General features: G+C 39.0%; 1 protein-coding gene across 1 annotated transcript in view; it reads left to right on the forward strand.

The window, feature by feature from the left end:
• The window catches only part of zcchc24 (zinc finger, CCHC domain containing 24), a 72,088-nt gene extending 60,836 nt beyond the window's left edge, over nucleotides 1-11,252 (forward strand). Inside the window, exons 3-4 of the mRNA XM_031905872.1 lie at nucleotides 3,103-3,267; nucleotides 8,412-11,252. Coding sequence (XP_031761732.1) covers nucleotides 3,103-3,267; nucleotides 8,412-8,525 — 279 coding nt within the window. The 3' untranslated portion in view covers nucleotides 8,526-11,252. The remainder of the gene's footprint in view (nucleotides 1-3,102; nucleotides 3,268-8,411) is intronic.
• Nucleotides 11,253-16,313: the final 5,061 nt, after the last annotated feature.

Consider the following 16,313-nt stretch of genomic DNA (forward strand, 5'->3'; position numbering starts at 1 on the left):
TAAATTCTCTCTTATAACAAAAAGTTGATGTGGCCTGTCAATGTCACTGGCCTGATTTTTTCTGAGAAACTGCAAGCTTGCAGGGCGTCCTTTTCCTATACTGACTCTGTAAGTAAATAGAGAACATTTCAAGTGTAACCATTTGTTTCCACAACAGAACAATTTAAAAGAAGTCACCAAATTGTTAATGTAACAATTGGGGGGTGGGGGTTGTTAGAGCTCAGCTGAGCTCTAACACCTCATAGAACAGAATGGTATTAGATTCCTTAAAGAAATTAAACACAGTCAAATTATTTGATGCATTCAGCCACTTCAGCTGAGGAGAAGATTTTCCTATCTGTCAGAAAAGTGTTAATTAGTTTAAACAAATTGTAACTACTGGAAACTTGAATCAAATTCTCATAAAAATGCGTCTTAGTTTTGCAACCTCTATAAACTCTACAAGCCTTTTTATTGTAGCTTCTGCGTTAAGGTGAGGGGCATATTTGCCAGTATAGTGACCAGTGGGTTAATGTCCTGTCTTGGAGAGTTTCCTGTTTCAGGAAGAGGAGAAATGCAGCTGTTCCCTTTTTATAAAGTGTTCCAGTCAGTAAAGTATAAGCACAATCATGTTATTCATATCTATGCTGGTTTGCTGTGCTACAAATCTCTTAAAGGGGACGTTCCCTTAAAAATAAGCATTCAGTGTGACTTAAATGCTATTACAGGTATAGGATTCATTATCTGGAATGCTGTTATCCAGAAAGCTCCAAATTATGGGAAGGTCTTTTCCCATATACTCCATTTTAATCAAATTATTTTAAAACATATTTCTGTTTTCTGTGCAATAAAATGTTACCTTGTACTTGATCCCAATTAAGACATAATTAATCCTGTTTTTTAATGTTAAAATTATTTCAGTAGACCTTTAGTATGGAGATCCAAATTACAGAAAGATTGATTATCTGGAAAACCACAGGTCCCAAGTGTTCTGGATAACAGATCCTATACCTGTATAGGACAATTGCAGTTGATCTTTATTTCTTTTTCTGTATTTTCTTTACTTCTGTTCTGTTCTCCAGTTTGTCATACAGTCACAGAGATATACAGTAAGTTTACTCAATTTCAACTGCCAAACCTTAGTCATATGAACTTATTCAGCAATCCCATTGCACTGCATCTGCTCCAGATAGATATGTCATTCTCAACAATATAAGTGAAAAGGACAAAACTTTCAAGGTCCACCTGCTTGGACTGTCACCTAAAAAGGAGGATCTGTGCCATTCAGGATGGGCAATTACAATTGTATCTTACTTACTGTTCAGATATCATCACCTTTGACTTCTGTATGGCTTTCCTAAATGTATTACACTCATAGTTAAAAGGGAATCTACTCCACATTTCACAGGTACATAGCATATTTAAGCCCAGGTTCAATTTGCATTATCTGCATTGTCTTCTTAATTACACAGAAGCTCTAAATATGTTCTATACATGTGTTTTTATAATTTATTGTAAATTGTATACTTTTTCTGTCATGTTTGGAACTTCAATGAAATTTTGGGAAAAACGGGATCTAAAGTACAAATCTCCCTTGTCGCCGGTGGGATGGCATATGCGTGCCGCGATGGTAACTCCGGCGATTGCGGCAAATCGCTGTGTATGCCATCTCACCAGCGATTTACATTCTCGCCAGTGGGATGCCATTTCAGGGAGATTAGTTGCCTGTGAGAAGGGAGATTTGTTGCAGGCGACTAATCTCCCCGTGTGCCACAGCCCTAAAGCTGGCCATACACGTGGAGATATGACGATGTTTCGTGCGACCATCGGTCGCACGAAACATCGTCAGATGTGCCACACACCATTCAGGGCTGAATCGGCAGGTAAGGAGGTAGAAACAATAGGATTTCTACCTCCTTCTGCCGATTCAGCGCTGAAGGGAGATTTTGGTCAGGCGCCTTCTATGGCGCCTGATCAAAATTTTCAAACTGGTCCGATCGGAGAGTCGGCCGATATCAGCAGCTTCCTGCGATATCGGTCGACTCGCCGACATACCATACACGCACCGAATATCGTACGAAACAAGGTTTTGTACGATATTATCGGTGCGTGTATGGCCACCTTTAGGCAGATGGCAACTAGATCAGTAAACAAACTTGATTTCCTACCTACCTATACACAAAGGTAGTAATCAGTATGAATGATAACTGCCATTTAAGGAGTCCTGTCCTTTACGTTGGCCATACATTGCTGTGCCTGTGTATGGGGACCCCATATGGCCAGATATCTGTCTGAAAATCGGACAGGTGTCAATCGGGCAGGTTTGATTTTTTTTTAGTTGGATTGGAGACCTCATCGGCTCATTGATGTGGTCCTTGCTCTGACTGCTTCTGTGTCCATTATTGTAATTCAATTGTTTTGCCCTAGGGCCAAATGATCAAATTATTCCGATATTGCCCACCTTAGGTGGGCATATCAGGGGGAGATCTGGTCATCTGGCAATCTGGCCAAACAAGCGAATCTTATACTAATTGTATAACGTATGGCCACTTTTACTTTATATATATTTCCATTCAAAACATGTTTCCTGTGTGCAGATTAACAGATTTACTAGTCTAGTTGCCAATGGTGTATCAGACATGGTACGAGATGAACAGGAGAAAGCTGCTCATATTCACATAGTATAGTCAAAAAAGTAAATGTAACTACATTGAAAAATCTCTAAGCATTGCGGTGCCTCAAGATCATCCTGATTTTATTTTTCATATAAAACGGACTTCTAAATTAGCCATTTTCTTGTCCTACAAATAGTATTTTGACAAATGTAAGTGTAGCAAAAAAAGTAACATTCAGGATTTTCATCAAAGTTCATCAAATCAAAGTTGTAGTATAGGTAAACAGCTACACTTTCTTTATAACTGATTGTCTAGTTGTCTATAAGTAGCCAATTCCAAGAAAGTATTAAAAAAATGAAATTTGGCCACACTGGCCAGTCCCTTTATAGTTTTACTTTTTTGGTCCTGCTTTCTGAATTAATGTATTAATTTCATTTAAAAAACAAATTGTGATTACATAATGTAGTCTATTTGGTGCCTCTAAATGATAAAATGTATTCTTCTACAGGCTCGTCCCAAGGGAGAAGGGTTGACACCATACCAAGGAAAGAAGCGCTGTTTTGGGGAGTACAAGTGTCCAAAGTGCAAGCGGAAATGGATGAGTGGAAACTCGTGGGCCAACATGGGCCAGGAATGCATAAAGTGCCACATCAACGTATATCCTCATAAACAGGTTGGTCAGCTTTCTGGAATAGAGCTGGTAATTTTTAAAAATTTTATCTGTTTCTGTGTAATTGTAATGCTCAAAAAAGACAATCAATTTGTGAAGATAACCCAACTCCGCATATCTATTTCTGAGTTTTGGTTTGCCTGGTGGCCAATTCAAAACTTGCAGTTCTGGTGGTTGGCAGCTATTCTAGCTTGTATTCAAGTTTACATTCTGTCATCCATATATATTAAAAGGCACTAATGGGTTTATGTAATAAAAGGCAATAAGTTTGCCCAGGAAGCAGTAACACATAGCAACCAATTAGCAGGTTGCATTTACTGGTCATCCGTATAATACCAATATCTTATTGGTTGCTATGGGTTACTACTCCTTGGTGGCAAGTTTTGGTTAAATAAAAACAAGACTTACTACCAAAAAAAAGCCTCCTGTAAGCTGAAAGTGTGCATAGAGGCCACCTAATAGCTAATCACAGCCCTTATTTGGCACCTCCATGAACTGTTACGGTGCTTGTGTTGCTCTCCAAGTCTTTTTACATTTAACTGTGGATCACGAGTAAGAAAGTTTGGGGACCCCTGCCCTACAGGGATACATAATGTCACATAGTACAGACACGCTGTTAATTGTGTGTCATTCTACATGCAAGTCCTGAAAAACTTTAAAGAAATATTGTAAATCATTAATTAACTGTTGCAGCACAAATGATCATGGACCCACTTAAATGAGGTAAAGTACAAATTATTCTGACCCTGCCCTTCCAGTGTTAGTAGGGCATCCAGACCATTTAATCATAGTAACATAGTAACATAGTAACATAGTAAGTTGGATTGAAAAAAGACATACGTCCATCAAGTTCAACCATAATGCCTATACCTAACCTGCCTAACTACAAGTTGATCCAGAGGAAGGCAAAAAACCCCATCTGAAACCTCTCTAATTTGCCTCAGAGGGGAAAAAATTCCTTCCTGACTCCAAGATGGCAATCGGACCAGTCCCTGGATCAACTTGTACTAAGAGCTATCTCCCATGACCGTGTATTCCCTCACTTGCTAAGAATCCATCCAGCCCCTTCTTAAAGCTATATAATGTATCAGCCAGTACGACTGATTCGGGGAGGGAATTCCACAACTTCACAGCTCTCACTGTAAAAAATCCTTTCCGAATATTTAAATGGAACCTCCCTTCTTCTAAACGTAGTGGGTGCCCTCGTGTCCGTTGGAAGGACCTACTGGTAAATAAAACATTAGAGAGGTTATTATATGATCCCCTTATATATTTATACATAGTTATCATGTCACCTCTTAAGCGCCTCTTCTCCAGTGTAAACAGACCCAACTTGGCCAGTCTTTCTTCATAACTGAGACTTCCCATACCCTTTACCAGCTTAGTTGCCCTTCTCTGGACCCTCTCTAACTCAATAATGTCCCGTTTGAGCACTGGAGACCAAAACTGAACAGCATATTCTAGATGGGGCCTTACCAGTGCTCTGTAAAGGGGAAGAATAACCCCCTCCTCCCGTGAATCTATACCCCTTTTAATACAGCTCAAAACCTTGTTTGCCCTTGCAGCTGCTGCCTGGCATTGCTTGCTACAGCCAAGTTTATTATCTACAAGGACTCCAAGGTCCTTCTCCATTAGGGATTTGCCTAGTGCAGTCCCATTAAGGGTATACGGGGCTTGCATATTTTTACATCCCAGGTGCATGACCTTACATTTATCCACATTAAATCTCATCTGCCACTTAGCTGCCCAGAATGCCAGTTGGTCAAGATCCTGCTGCAGGGATGTCACATCCTGGATAGAATTGACTGGTCTGCAGAGTTTTGTGTCATCTGCAAACACTGATACATTACTCATAATACCCTCCCCTAAGTCATTTATGAACAAATTAAACAAAAGTGGACCCAGTACAGAACCCTGAGGGACCCCACTGAGAACCTTACTCCAAGTAGAGAATGTGCCATTAACAACCACCCTCTGTACCCGATCCTGTAGCCAGTTTTCTATCCATGTGCAAACGACTTCACTAAGACCAATAGACCTTAGCTTAGAAAGCAGTCGTTTGTGGGGAACGGTATCAAATGCTTTGGCAAAATCCAAATAGATTATATCTACTGCATCCCCACTGTCCAGCTTCTTACTTACCTCATCATAAAAAGCAATTAAATTGGTCTGACATGACCTGTCCTTCATAAAGCCATGCTGATTACTGCTCATAATGCCATTCTCCAGTACATAATTTTGTATGTGATCTCTTAACAAGCCTTCAAATAACTTGCCCACCACGGATGTCAAACTTACAGGCCTATAATTGCCAGGCTGAGATCTTACTCCCTTTTTAAATATGGGAGTGACATTCGCCTTCTTCCAATCCCTAGGTACCATACCTGATGAGAGCGAGTCTGAGAATATCAGAAACAAGGGCCACTGCAATTCTGCCCCTAGCTCTCTCAGTACCCGAGGGTGTATTCCATCTGGCCCCGGTACCTTGTTTACATTTATCGTGTGTAACCCTTTAAGCACCATATCCTGTGCCAACCACTGTGTAGTTGGAGCTGAGGCAACAGTGCAGCTATTGGGTGGGACTTGGCCCACTGGCTCCTCTACTGTATACACAGAAGAAAAGAACTGGTTAAGCACATCTGCCTTTTCTGTATCCGCTGTAACCATATTGTTATTATAACTCAATGGGGCCACACCCTCAACCTGCATCTTTTTACTATTAATATACTTAAAAAACTTTTTGGGGTTAGTCTTGGCCTCGGCCGCGATGCGCTCCTCATTTTCTATCTTTGCCTTCCGGATTGCTGTTTTACAACACTTGTTATAGTGTTTATATTCATTAAACGCAGCTACTGTCCCCTCTGACTTATATTTCTTAAAAGCTTCTTCACCTTGTGAGGTTCCAACAGCAGTGATAAAAGCATCCTTCAAGGTTGACAGACACTTTCAGTTATAGTTTGTAAGAACTGGATGGCAGTGGCAAACACTCATGATATCCATGTTATCTCACTGTCCTCAGCTCTCACTCATATGGTATAGGCAGTGAACATTGTAATAATGAGGAGAAAGACTGCCAGCAGTTTATTGTCGTATAATTAAAATGATGTGTGTGCCATTACCCTAAGGGCTCTGGCACACGGGGAGATTAGTCGCCCGCGGCAAAACCCCGGCAAAACTCCGATTTCGTGCAAATCGCCGAAAAAAACTCGCAAGTCTTTTTCTGCGATTTCCTGAAATCGCCCCGCCGCGTCTGCCATCCCGCCGGCGACTTACATGTTCGCCGGTGGGATGGCAGGGGTAGGCAAGTCGGGGAGATTAGTCGCCCGCGAACAGGGAGTTTTGCCGCGGGCGACTAATCTCCCCGTAATTACACTGGTTAGGAGAAACAATAGATTACCTGAAAGCAGTTCTAATGTGTAGTGCTGGCTCCCTCTGAAAGCTCAGACTCAGGCACAATACACTGAAATGGCGCCTACACACCAATCTTACAACTAAAAAAAAACATTTATTGGTTCAAGAATAACATTTTTAATGGTAGAGTGAATTATTTGCTATGTGAACAGGCAATAAAGTAATAAAAATGATACCATTAAAATAATGACAGAATCCCTTTAAAAGTATCAAGGCAGCAACATTTTGTCGGGCGGTGCTCCACCTTCCCTATTTGCTGGCATGTTGGGTGGTTCTCTTAGAGATCTACAGTATGTTACATTTCCACAAAAATAAAACAAACTATTCCCAAGGCTGGGAAAAAGCTGGCTTCTATCAATAAACACGATAAGCCTGGACTGGAGATTTGTGGCTTGGATGCTTGAATTGCAGTCCTCACATGATAAGCATGCTTTTACTCAGTTTGTTAACCCTTTGCCAACTTTATGTTATATTGCATGTCAAGGACATGGTACTTATTACAGGTTTTGGTGTAGGTGTATTTGGATTCAGTAGAACACATCATTAAAGCTGGTGAAGGAGTAAATTGTTCATTATGTTATAGTGACCTGGGATTTCTGTGCCATCAGCAAACCTCTCACCCACAGTATATGTCCTTTCTAACACTATTTGTAGGGCTTTATTACTGGAGCTTGTTCATAACCTATCCCATATGTGTGCAGATAATGAAAGTACAGTTTCCAGAGCCCCTTCCTAAATCATTTATTTATAGTTATTTCCCCACTGGCTGTAGAACTACCCCAGAATTTTAAACTATCAAGGCACAATTCCTCTAGTCAAAATCCAAGTGATAGATGTACTTCCATTGCATGTAGTGGATTGGATGTATGCAGTAGGTAACACTTACCAGAAAGTCACCTGGACATCCTTGGGACATGGATACTTGTTAGCTACACAACCTCAGAACTCACAGGGCCCCATACTATTTATCAGTCCCAGACCCCAGCTAGGTTTTGGAAACTAAGTAGAAGTAGAAGCAACCCAATTTAAATGAAAAAGGCTTACTGTATATCCATATAGCAAGTTTGACAATGCCTTGCAGAACCCATGTGTTTTCCCCTGATGGTAGCACTGGTTAAGCTGAATGACTCATTTTATAGCATCTCGTCTTCCAATATAGGACCTCTTCTACCCATTTTTCATGCCGACTTGAAAATAATTCCTAGTTTGTTAAAGTAAGAGAGAGACTTATGCAACCAGGTAACAAACTAGAATAAATGCATGAAAATGTAATGTAATGTGATACCGATGACGAAGATGGAGGCATCCAAGAGAAGAAAATAGGGGAAACAAATAGAGAAAATCAAGGCAGAGAATATACAAAATATGCAGACAAGGTGTTTGCAGAAGCTAAATTGGCAACCAAGAAAAGTCATATCCACAGGCCACACACAGCCCTAATTGTTTGTGTTACTTGAATATCCAGGTTTGTAGGAACAATTACATAAGGGTACTTAAGTGATTACGAAAACTACAGCACACAAACCTCTGTGTGTGTTTACATCCAATAATATGTGCATGGCTGTGTATAGTACCTGATTCTTCAGCACATGTTGCAAAGAAATAACATTCAATTACAATAAGTGGCATATTAGACTGTGCTGATCTGAATGCATTATTCAAGCGTGATCTATCTGTATAAACAGTTTTTATTTAGTAAATGCTTACTTTTATTTTCCCTACTTCTGTTTCTACAGAGACCCCTAGAGAAACCTGATGGCCTCGACGTGTCTGATCAGAGCAAGGAACACCCACAGCACCTGTGTGAAAAGTGCAAGGTGTTAGGCTACTACTGCCGCCGTGTTCAGTAAATTGCAAGAAAGACAACAGCGAATCAACAGACACAAATGAATAAATACAAGAAACAAAATTACTAGTTAGTAAACCAGGGATGTCCGACTTCCAACCTTCCAGCCATTGTCTTGCTGAGGATAAAATATGTACTTTACAACAAATGGCAGGCTGATAGTTTGGCATCTGTTATATTAACTAATGATGTACCTTGAGAACGCTAGAATGTAACATTCTTCCTGTGTATTTGTATAAGAAGTATTTATAAAGTATTACGCCTTTTGAAAAAGTGTTACAGCGGTTGCTATCCTGCTTCAGATTTTTTTAACATCCTAATCTCATTGAGTTTGCAGTCATCATAAATGATTGTTGCATTGCCCTAGAGATGTATGCATATACATAGGATTCTGCCCCCAGAAATGCTTGTTTGGATATTTTCAGAATATAATTAGGTACAATAGAAAAGGTTACCTAAGAATCTCCTGAAAATGCCTAGCGTTAACACTAATATTAACACTAATAATATAGATAATTTTTTTCCATTATCATGAAAGTCAAAGACTACAGAAGCACTTCCTAACTAGATCATTTGTCCTACTCATAGTATGTGGTGGCTATGCGGTGTAACAAGATTCAGCACATCTTTGAGGGAATCCTGAATTTTTACAGCATAGAAAATATAAGCACTAACAAAAATATTGCAATGTTTGAATCAATATTGCACACCACTAGACATGGAAATATACCATTTAATTAGCAGTAATACACTACTTTATCCTGCAAAAACATTTTAAATGCTAATGCTGTGTTTATCAGTGTTTGAAAAGGAAAACTATGTTTGCTTAAAAGCGCTGTTTACCATATTTCTCCTACTTTTCATATTTACCAAAACCATTACTTTTCACTGTTGTCAGTTTTTCCCAATTTCACCAAAAGATTTTTAAATGAACTTTCACCAGATTTTTATTTCAAATAAATTGTCATAAAGCATTGTTTGGTACAAATGCTGAAAAATCTATTGAAATGTCCCAGGAAATCCTAAGAAAGACCTTCACTGGAAATTTAAGGCTAATGTCCTATGAAGAGATAAGTTGCCTGCGATAAATCTCTGCTACTGTGGGCGAGATTTCTGTGTAGCGGAGATTTATCGCGAGCGACTAATCTCTCTGTGGGGCATTAGCCTTTTTAAAACAAAATAATGATGCTTAAACTGCCAAAAGCCAACTTCAGCCTTGATAAATACAGCATGAGATGTTTATCATGTGAAAATACTTGGAGTTTTAAAAAAATCTAGCAGCTGATAGCAACCCTACCTAACTGAATATAAGCCCCCACTTTGGGGAGATATGGGGGATTTGTTTACATAAAATTTTACCTATTTGCTGCTAGAAGAATTTAAGGTCTTAAATGTCCTCTGCAGCAAAAGGCTTAAATATGGCCTATATGCACAACAAGCAATTGCCTTATTGGACCTGATATTAGCAGTATTACATGTTGTGTTTCAGTTTGTTCTTTAGTAGGCCAAAAACACACACAAAATTTGAACTGTGAATTTGGGGTTGTCCGTGGATGGAAAGTTGTTTCTAATCCCATAGGTAGAATTTTGCAGAATCTATTTATTATCTTTGTTTTGGAAGCCACTTTCTGGAATATTTGTCTGTCTGAAATTCATCAGTGTGTTTGTGTTTGTACATGTCTGCATGCGTGTTGTCATTACTCTTGTTATAACTGACAGTTCGATACAGGATTAACCAGACTTTAAACTTCACATTTTATAATACTCATTCCAGTGTACTTTTCCCTGTGTTAGAGTAGGTTTGGAAACAGAATGATCCTTTATTAATGACTTTAGGCAATTGTCTTTTGTATCTTTAAAATAATTCTTCTTTTGGTGTAATGCACCTTAGGAGAAACTGCTCCTTGTAGAACATCAGTACAGGGAACAAATCTGTTTCTGTGTGGGATGATGCACTAGATGTCTGCCAAAAGTGATAAACCGTGTTAGCAGAAAAGGGACAGACATAAGGGATTAACATGTAAAAAACAATAGAGCTCTGTGGTAAAAAATGAAAAACTAAATCTGGCCTAAATGCCTTCTGAAGGTTTAGGTCTTTTAAAGGCTGCTGACACAGCTGGAACTTATCTTGCATATAATCAGTAAGTGCGCTATGGTATGTATGTGAATGTGTGACTGGTCCTCTGATGGCTTGTGCACAAGTGCATTGTATGGTGAACATGTACGAAGAACAAGGTTTAAATAATGCAATGCTCTCAAGGGTTTTAAGCTGCCTTGTGCCCTGCTGGCTTTTTTGAGATAAGGAAGTTATCAACAAACTATTTGACCAAATCATAACAATAGAAGACAGTAGGGGGGGCCTGAAGTGTAGAGGACCCAGTAAGGGATCGATTCGTTGGTTCACTGTATGTGGGTGAAAAAACAGTCATCATGGTAGGCCAAAAAAAAAACTTTGATTTTGAGCCAATATCTTCTAGTTATAGTGCTGATTTAGAGAATAGTGTAGTCTTTAGGTGTTCATACATAGCCACGGCTCGTTGGGCCAATTAGTCAGATAACTGTAAGGTCAGCCAGTATAACGCTACTTTCATAGGCTTAAACTGACAACATGTGTTATTATGGCAATGTCAGTAGGTATGATAAAACAAAATAGTAGATGTGAATCTCAATATTTCAATCTTACAAATACAATGGAAATATAAAAAATAATAAATTACAATAGATCATTAAATGTAAAAGCATTTGTTGTTACATAAATTCAATAAAATGAAGTAATAATCTGTACATGGGTAAACAGTAAGGGATTGAGTATGATATCAGAAAGTATACTTTGCTTTATAAATGACACAAGACTGAAATATTCCTATGTAGGATAATTCATGCTGGGACTTTTTTTTATAGGGGGCCACAGAGCACTCAGTTTGTTATTACCATAATATGCTGCTTTCTTTCATAATTCCATGAGGTTTTCCTTCCAGCCTTTGGAGCCTTGCACACTACCATTTGTTAGAGGAGAGCACATAAGGCGATTGACCCAAACTTTTGGTCTGAAGTAAGGCCACAGTTAGCCACAGAATGCAAGGTTAGCCAGGGCAAGGTAGGTGGTAATTAAAAGGCTCTATGTGAAGTAGCACACAATGTTGCCAGATTACTAAATGATTTATGCTATAGTAACTTGAATGCAAAAAAAAAGCGCAGTGAAACTTAGTGGTACTGCACCATGATACATGAGCCATATTGTCTTTTTGTATTGCTGATTCAATTGACATCAATACTAAGGTATTTTGGGGCATTCAGTTGCTGGAGTTAATGTAATTAGGGTGACAATGTCTTGTATGCCAATAACCTAAAGTTGTGTGCCTTTATTTTGTGTCACCTTGCACAGTGCTAATCGTTGGCTACAGTGGTGTAAAGGTCACTGCCATTGAACTCTGGGCAGTGGAATAATTAGTCGCTTTTTAGCCATATAATGGTCTGGGTCTGATTTTCATGATTTTGGTTAGGGCCCCTGGTTCCAGTGAAAGTAAACATGAGGTTCTGGACAGGTGGTGTCTGGACATTTTTCAAAATGTAGTGTACAAAAGAGCACCTAGCTGTTTATTCCTTACATGTGATAGTCCTTTATGTTTTGGCAGAACTGGTATTGCAGATAAATGCAAGCTACAAAGGCTATTTTCCCTGTCTTGATTACATTGTACTCTACTCAAGGCCCTGTATTTTGTCTTGATAAGGGAATGCCAATATATCCTTGAACTCAGCAGAACTTTACATGTAAATAAATCTGCTAATGCAGTTAAAGTTTATTCATATACAGACCAATATATAAAAATTTAACATTGGGGAGCTCAGGAAAACCACAGGCAAAACGTTCCTGGCTTTTTTCAGGGTATTTCTCCTAATGAGGCTGAAAAACTTGGATGTTGGCTATTGCCTGGATACATTAAGATTTTGGGATCTATAATTGGCCCACTAAAAAAACTGGAAAGCTGTTAATGCTTTTCTCCAATCTCAGTGTTAACTGCTTGCAAATTATTATGCATACAGCACTGCTGCCTTTCACTGGAAAACACTGGAGGTCAAAACATCCCTGTCTGTCTGTTACTTCCAGAAATGTTATTCACTGAAAAGCACCCTGTCTAACACACATGGAACAGCGACAGATAGATCTAATTTTGCCATCAAGTGTGTGTTAGACAGGGTGCTGTTTATTGATGAACAGTACAAGTGGCCAGTGCTGTTTTCAGCAGATGGGCAGTGTCGGTCAAGTGCCCATACACCAGAGACCTTAGTAATGTGCTTTTACACCAAAAAACATGCTTATTCTTAAAGGAGAAGAATAGTCACAATCACTTAGGGGTGCCAAAAGTTAGGAACCCCCTAATGATTGTATTCACTTACCTGATATCCTGGGCCGGTGCTGTCAGCAGAAAACTGTTGTGGCCTGGGGTTCTTTGTAGTGAGCACCATGAAGCAATCCTGTCCTTCTGCTTCTTCTTTCTTCAAAATCCATGAGCTGACACATGCGCAGTAAAAACAATGTCATTTTTTTGTTTAAGTTTGGCTTTTTCCACTAAAGAAGCAGGAAGAGGATAACTCTGTAATGCTCACTGGAAGAATACCAGGCAAGCATTGGAGCACCGGCCTGGGGAATCAGGTAGGTGAAGACAAACCATTGGCACCCCCAAGTGATTGTTGACTTTCCTTCTCCTTTAACAATAAAATTATTTATATCTGTAAAGGGAAGTAAATCTAAAATTCAATAAATCCTTAGATAAAGCAAAATAATCCTATTGGATTTATTTAGGGGCTGATTTACTTACCCACGAACGGGTCGAATGGAGTCCGATTGCGTTTTTTTCGTAATGATCGGTACTTTGCGATTTTTTCGTATGTTTTGCGATTTTTTCGGATTCTTTACGAATTTTTCGTTACCAATACGATTTTTGCGTAAAAACGCGAGTTTTCCTATCCATTACGAAAGTTGCGTAAAAAGTTGCGCATTTTGCGTAGCGTTAAAACTTACGCGAAAAATGCGCAACTTTTCGCGTAAGTTTTAACGCTACGAAAAATGCGCAACTTTTTACGCAACTTTCGTAATGGATACGAAAAACTCGCGTTTTTACGCAAAAATCGTATTGGTAACGAAAAATTCGTACAGAATCCGAAAAAATCGCAAAACATACGAAAAAGTCGCAAAATGTTAGTTTTCAAGTCGGAACTTTTCCAATTCGGGTCGGATTCGTGGGTTAGTAAATCAGCCCCTTAGTGTTTAAATGATTTCTCAGTAGACTTGGGGGCAGATTTATCAAAATGTGCAATTAAAGCTCACCACAGTAAATTCCACCACTCTCTATTTATTTTTATAGGATTTTTATATAGAATTTTTGGAGGCATATTTGTTAAATGGTGAGCTACAACGTTTGTCCATTGATAAATAAGCCTCTAAGGGCTCTGGCACATGGGGAGATTAGTCGACTGCGACAAATCTCCCTGTTCGCGGGCGACTAATCTCCCCGGATTGCCATCCCACCGGCGATTAACATTTTCGCCGGTGGGATGGCAATCCGGGCAGATTAGTCGCCCGCGAACAAGGAGATTTGTCACGGGCGACTAATCTCCCCATGTGCCAGAGCCATAAGAATCCAACAAATTAATAGATAGTGGTGAAATTTTACTGTGAAGAGCTCAAATTTCACACTTTGATCTGCCCCTTTAAGTATAGTGATCCAAATTACAGAAGGACCCCTTATCTGGAAAACCCCAGTTTTAAAGCTGGACAATAGCTAACCCTTAGGCAGACAGAATCTGTTGGAACCAATTGCTGTACCATAGTTCCTTAACTTTTTTCACAGGAAAACCCAAATTACATCTGGGATTCAGTTATTGACAGTTTAACATCACATAAACTTATCATACAATTTTAATAAGAAAATTTCTAATATTTGCTGCCCATCATCATGGTTCACTACATGTTGAATATTAATTGCCTCTCCTATTTAGGTCTAATATGCTAATGGGAATTATTTTTGGTTTGTTTGTGTGTCCTTTGTGCAGCAAGTATCCTCTGACCAGAAAAAGAAGCATCTTGCTATAATCCAAAATAGACAAATAAACAGACAGTAAGGCTGGGGCAGATGTATAATAAGGTACTTAGAGCTAACACTTTACATTTATCTGTATATAGAAGATTAAATCAGATAGAGGACAATTACTTATCCTTAAGGTGGCCACACACGTGGCGATTTGCGATCTTTCATGCGACCATCGGTCGCACGAAAGATCGTACAATCAGCCACAAACCGTTCATGGCTGAAACGGCAGATAAGGAGGTAGAAACAATAGGATTTCTACTTCCTTCTGCCGATTCAGCGCTGAAGGCAGATTTTGGTCAGGCGCCTTCTATGGCGCCCGATCAAAATCTTTTAACTGGCGCGATCGGCGAGTCCACCGATATCAGCAGCTTCCTGCGATATCGGTCGACTCGCTGACTTGCCATACACGCACCGAATATCGTACGAAACGAGGTTTCATATGATATCATCGGTTCGTGTATGGCCAGCTTAAGTCAGTATCAGGTACATATGAGGCATGCTTATAATGTATTAAAGGTTTAAAAGGAACAGAAACAGCAACAATATGAAAGTGTATCAAAGTAATTATTATGTTATGTACTATTGCCCTGCACTGGTAAAAGTGGTGTGTTTGCTCCAAAAACCCTACTATAGTTTAAATAAACAAGTGACTGTGTAGCCATGGGAGTAGTTATTCAACTTGAAATAGGAAAATAGCAGAAAACCTATTGAATTTATTTAGTGCTTAAATAATTTCTTAGTAGTCTTGGCTGCGGATTTATCAAAGTGTGCAATTAAACTCACCACAGTAAATTCCACCATACTCTATTCATTTCTGTGGGATTTTTGGAGGCATATTTGTTAAATGGCGAGCTCCAACGTTTGTTCATTAATAAATAATCCTCTAAAAATCCAAAAGAAGTTAATAGAGATTAGTGGAATTTTACTGTGAAGAGCTCAAATTTCACACTTTGGTTTGCCCCTTAAAATATAGTGATCCAAATTACAGAAAGGACCTTTATCTGGAAACCCCCAGTTCCTGGGCATTCTGGATACCAGGTACAAGGTACTGTTGTATTATACAGAGAAAAAAAGAAAATAAATTTTTTTAAGAATTAAATTATTTGCATAAAATTGACTCTGTGATAGATTACTTTCCTGTAATTCAGAGCTTTCTGGATAAGAAATCCCATACCGGTATAAGGTTATAGACTACGCAATCTACTAGTTAGCATGCCACATTTTACTTTCTCTTAGTATATTCTAGTTATTCACCATTAAAAGTTTGAGCTCTGAGTACCCTATTACCCATGTGTCTCTGCCTGTTTCTAATATCTGTTATACTTTTGGCACACCAGCTTGGGAAGTGGCTGGAATTATTAATATATGTAAGCATTTCTAGTAGTGACACTGTAACATTTTTAAAAGTAAAAATACATTTTGGCTATGTGCAATTACAGAGAAAAGGGAAGCCCTACAGCTTAGTTGTGCTTTTCAAGAGATTTAGTATGGTAGGACAGACAGGATACATGTAAATAGTCAGTAAAATAGTTAATACCTCAAATATGGTTGGCTAAATATAGCCATGGAATCTGAAGGACAGTGCATGTCAATTAAAAGACAGAACCCTGAATGTTCCATTTTGCTCGTGGTTGACTTTTGTTTTGTGTTGGAAAGTTGTTCTAAAAGCTTTGAGCTGTGTCAGCTATAGAAGACCTTGG

Source organism: Xenopus tropicalis, chromosome 7 (assembly GCF_000004195.4).
Source record: "Xenopus tropicalis strain Nigerian chromosome 7, UCB_Xtro_10.0, whole genome shotgun sequence".
Lineage (NCBI taxonomy): Eukaryota > Metazoa > Chordata > Amphibia > Anura > Pipidae > Xenopus > Xenopus tropicalis.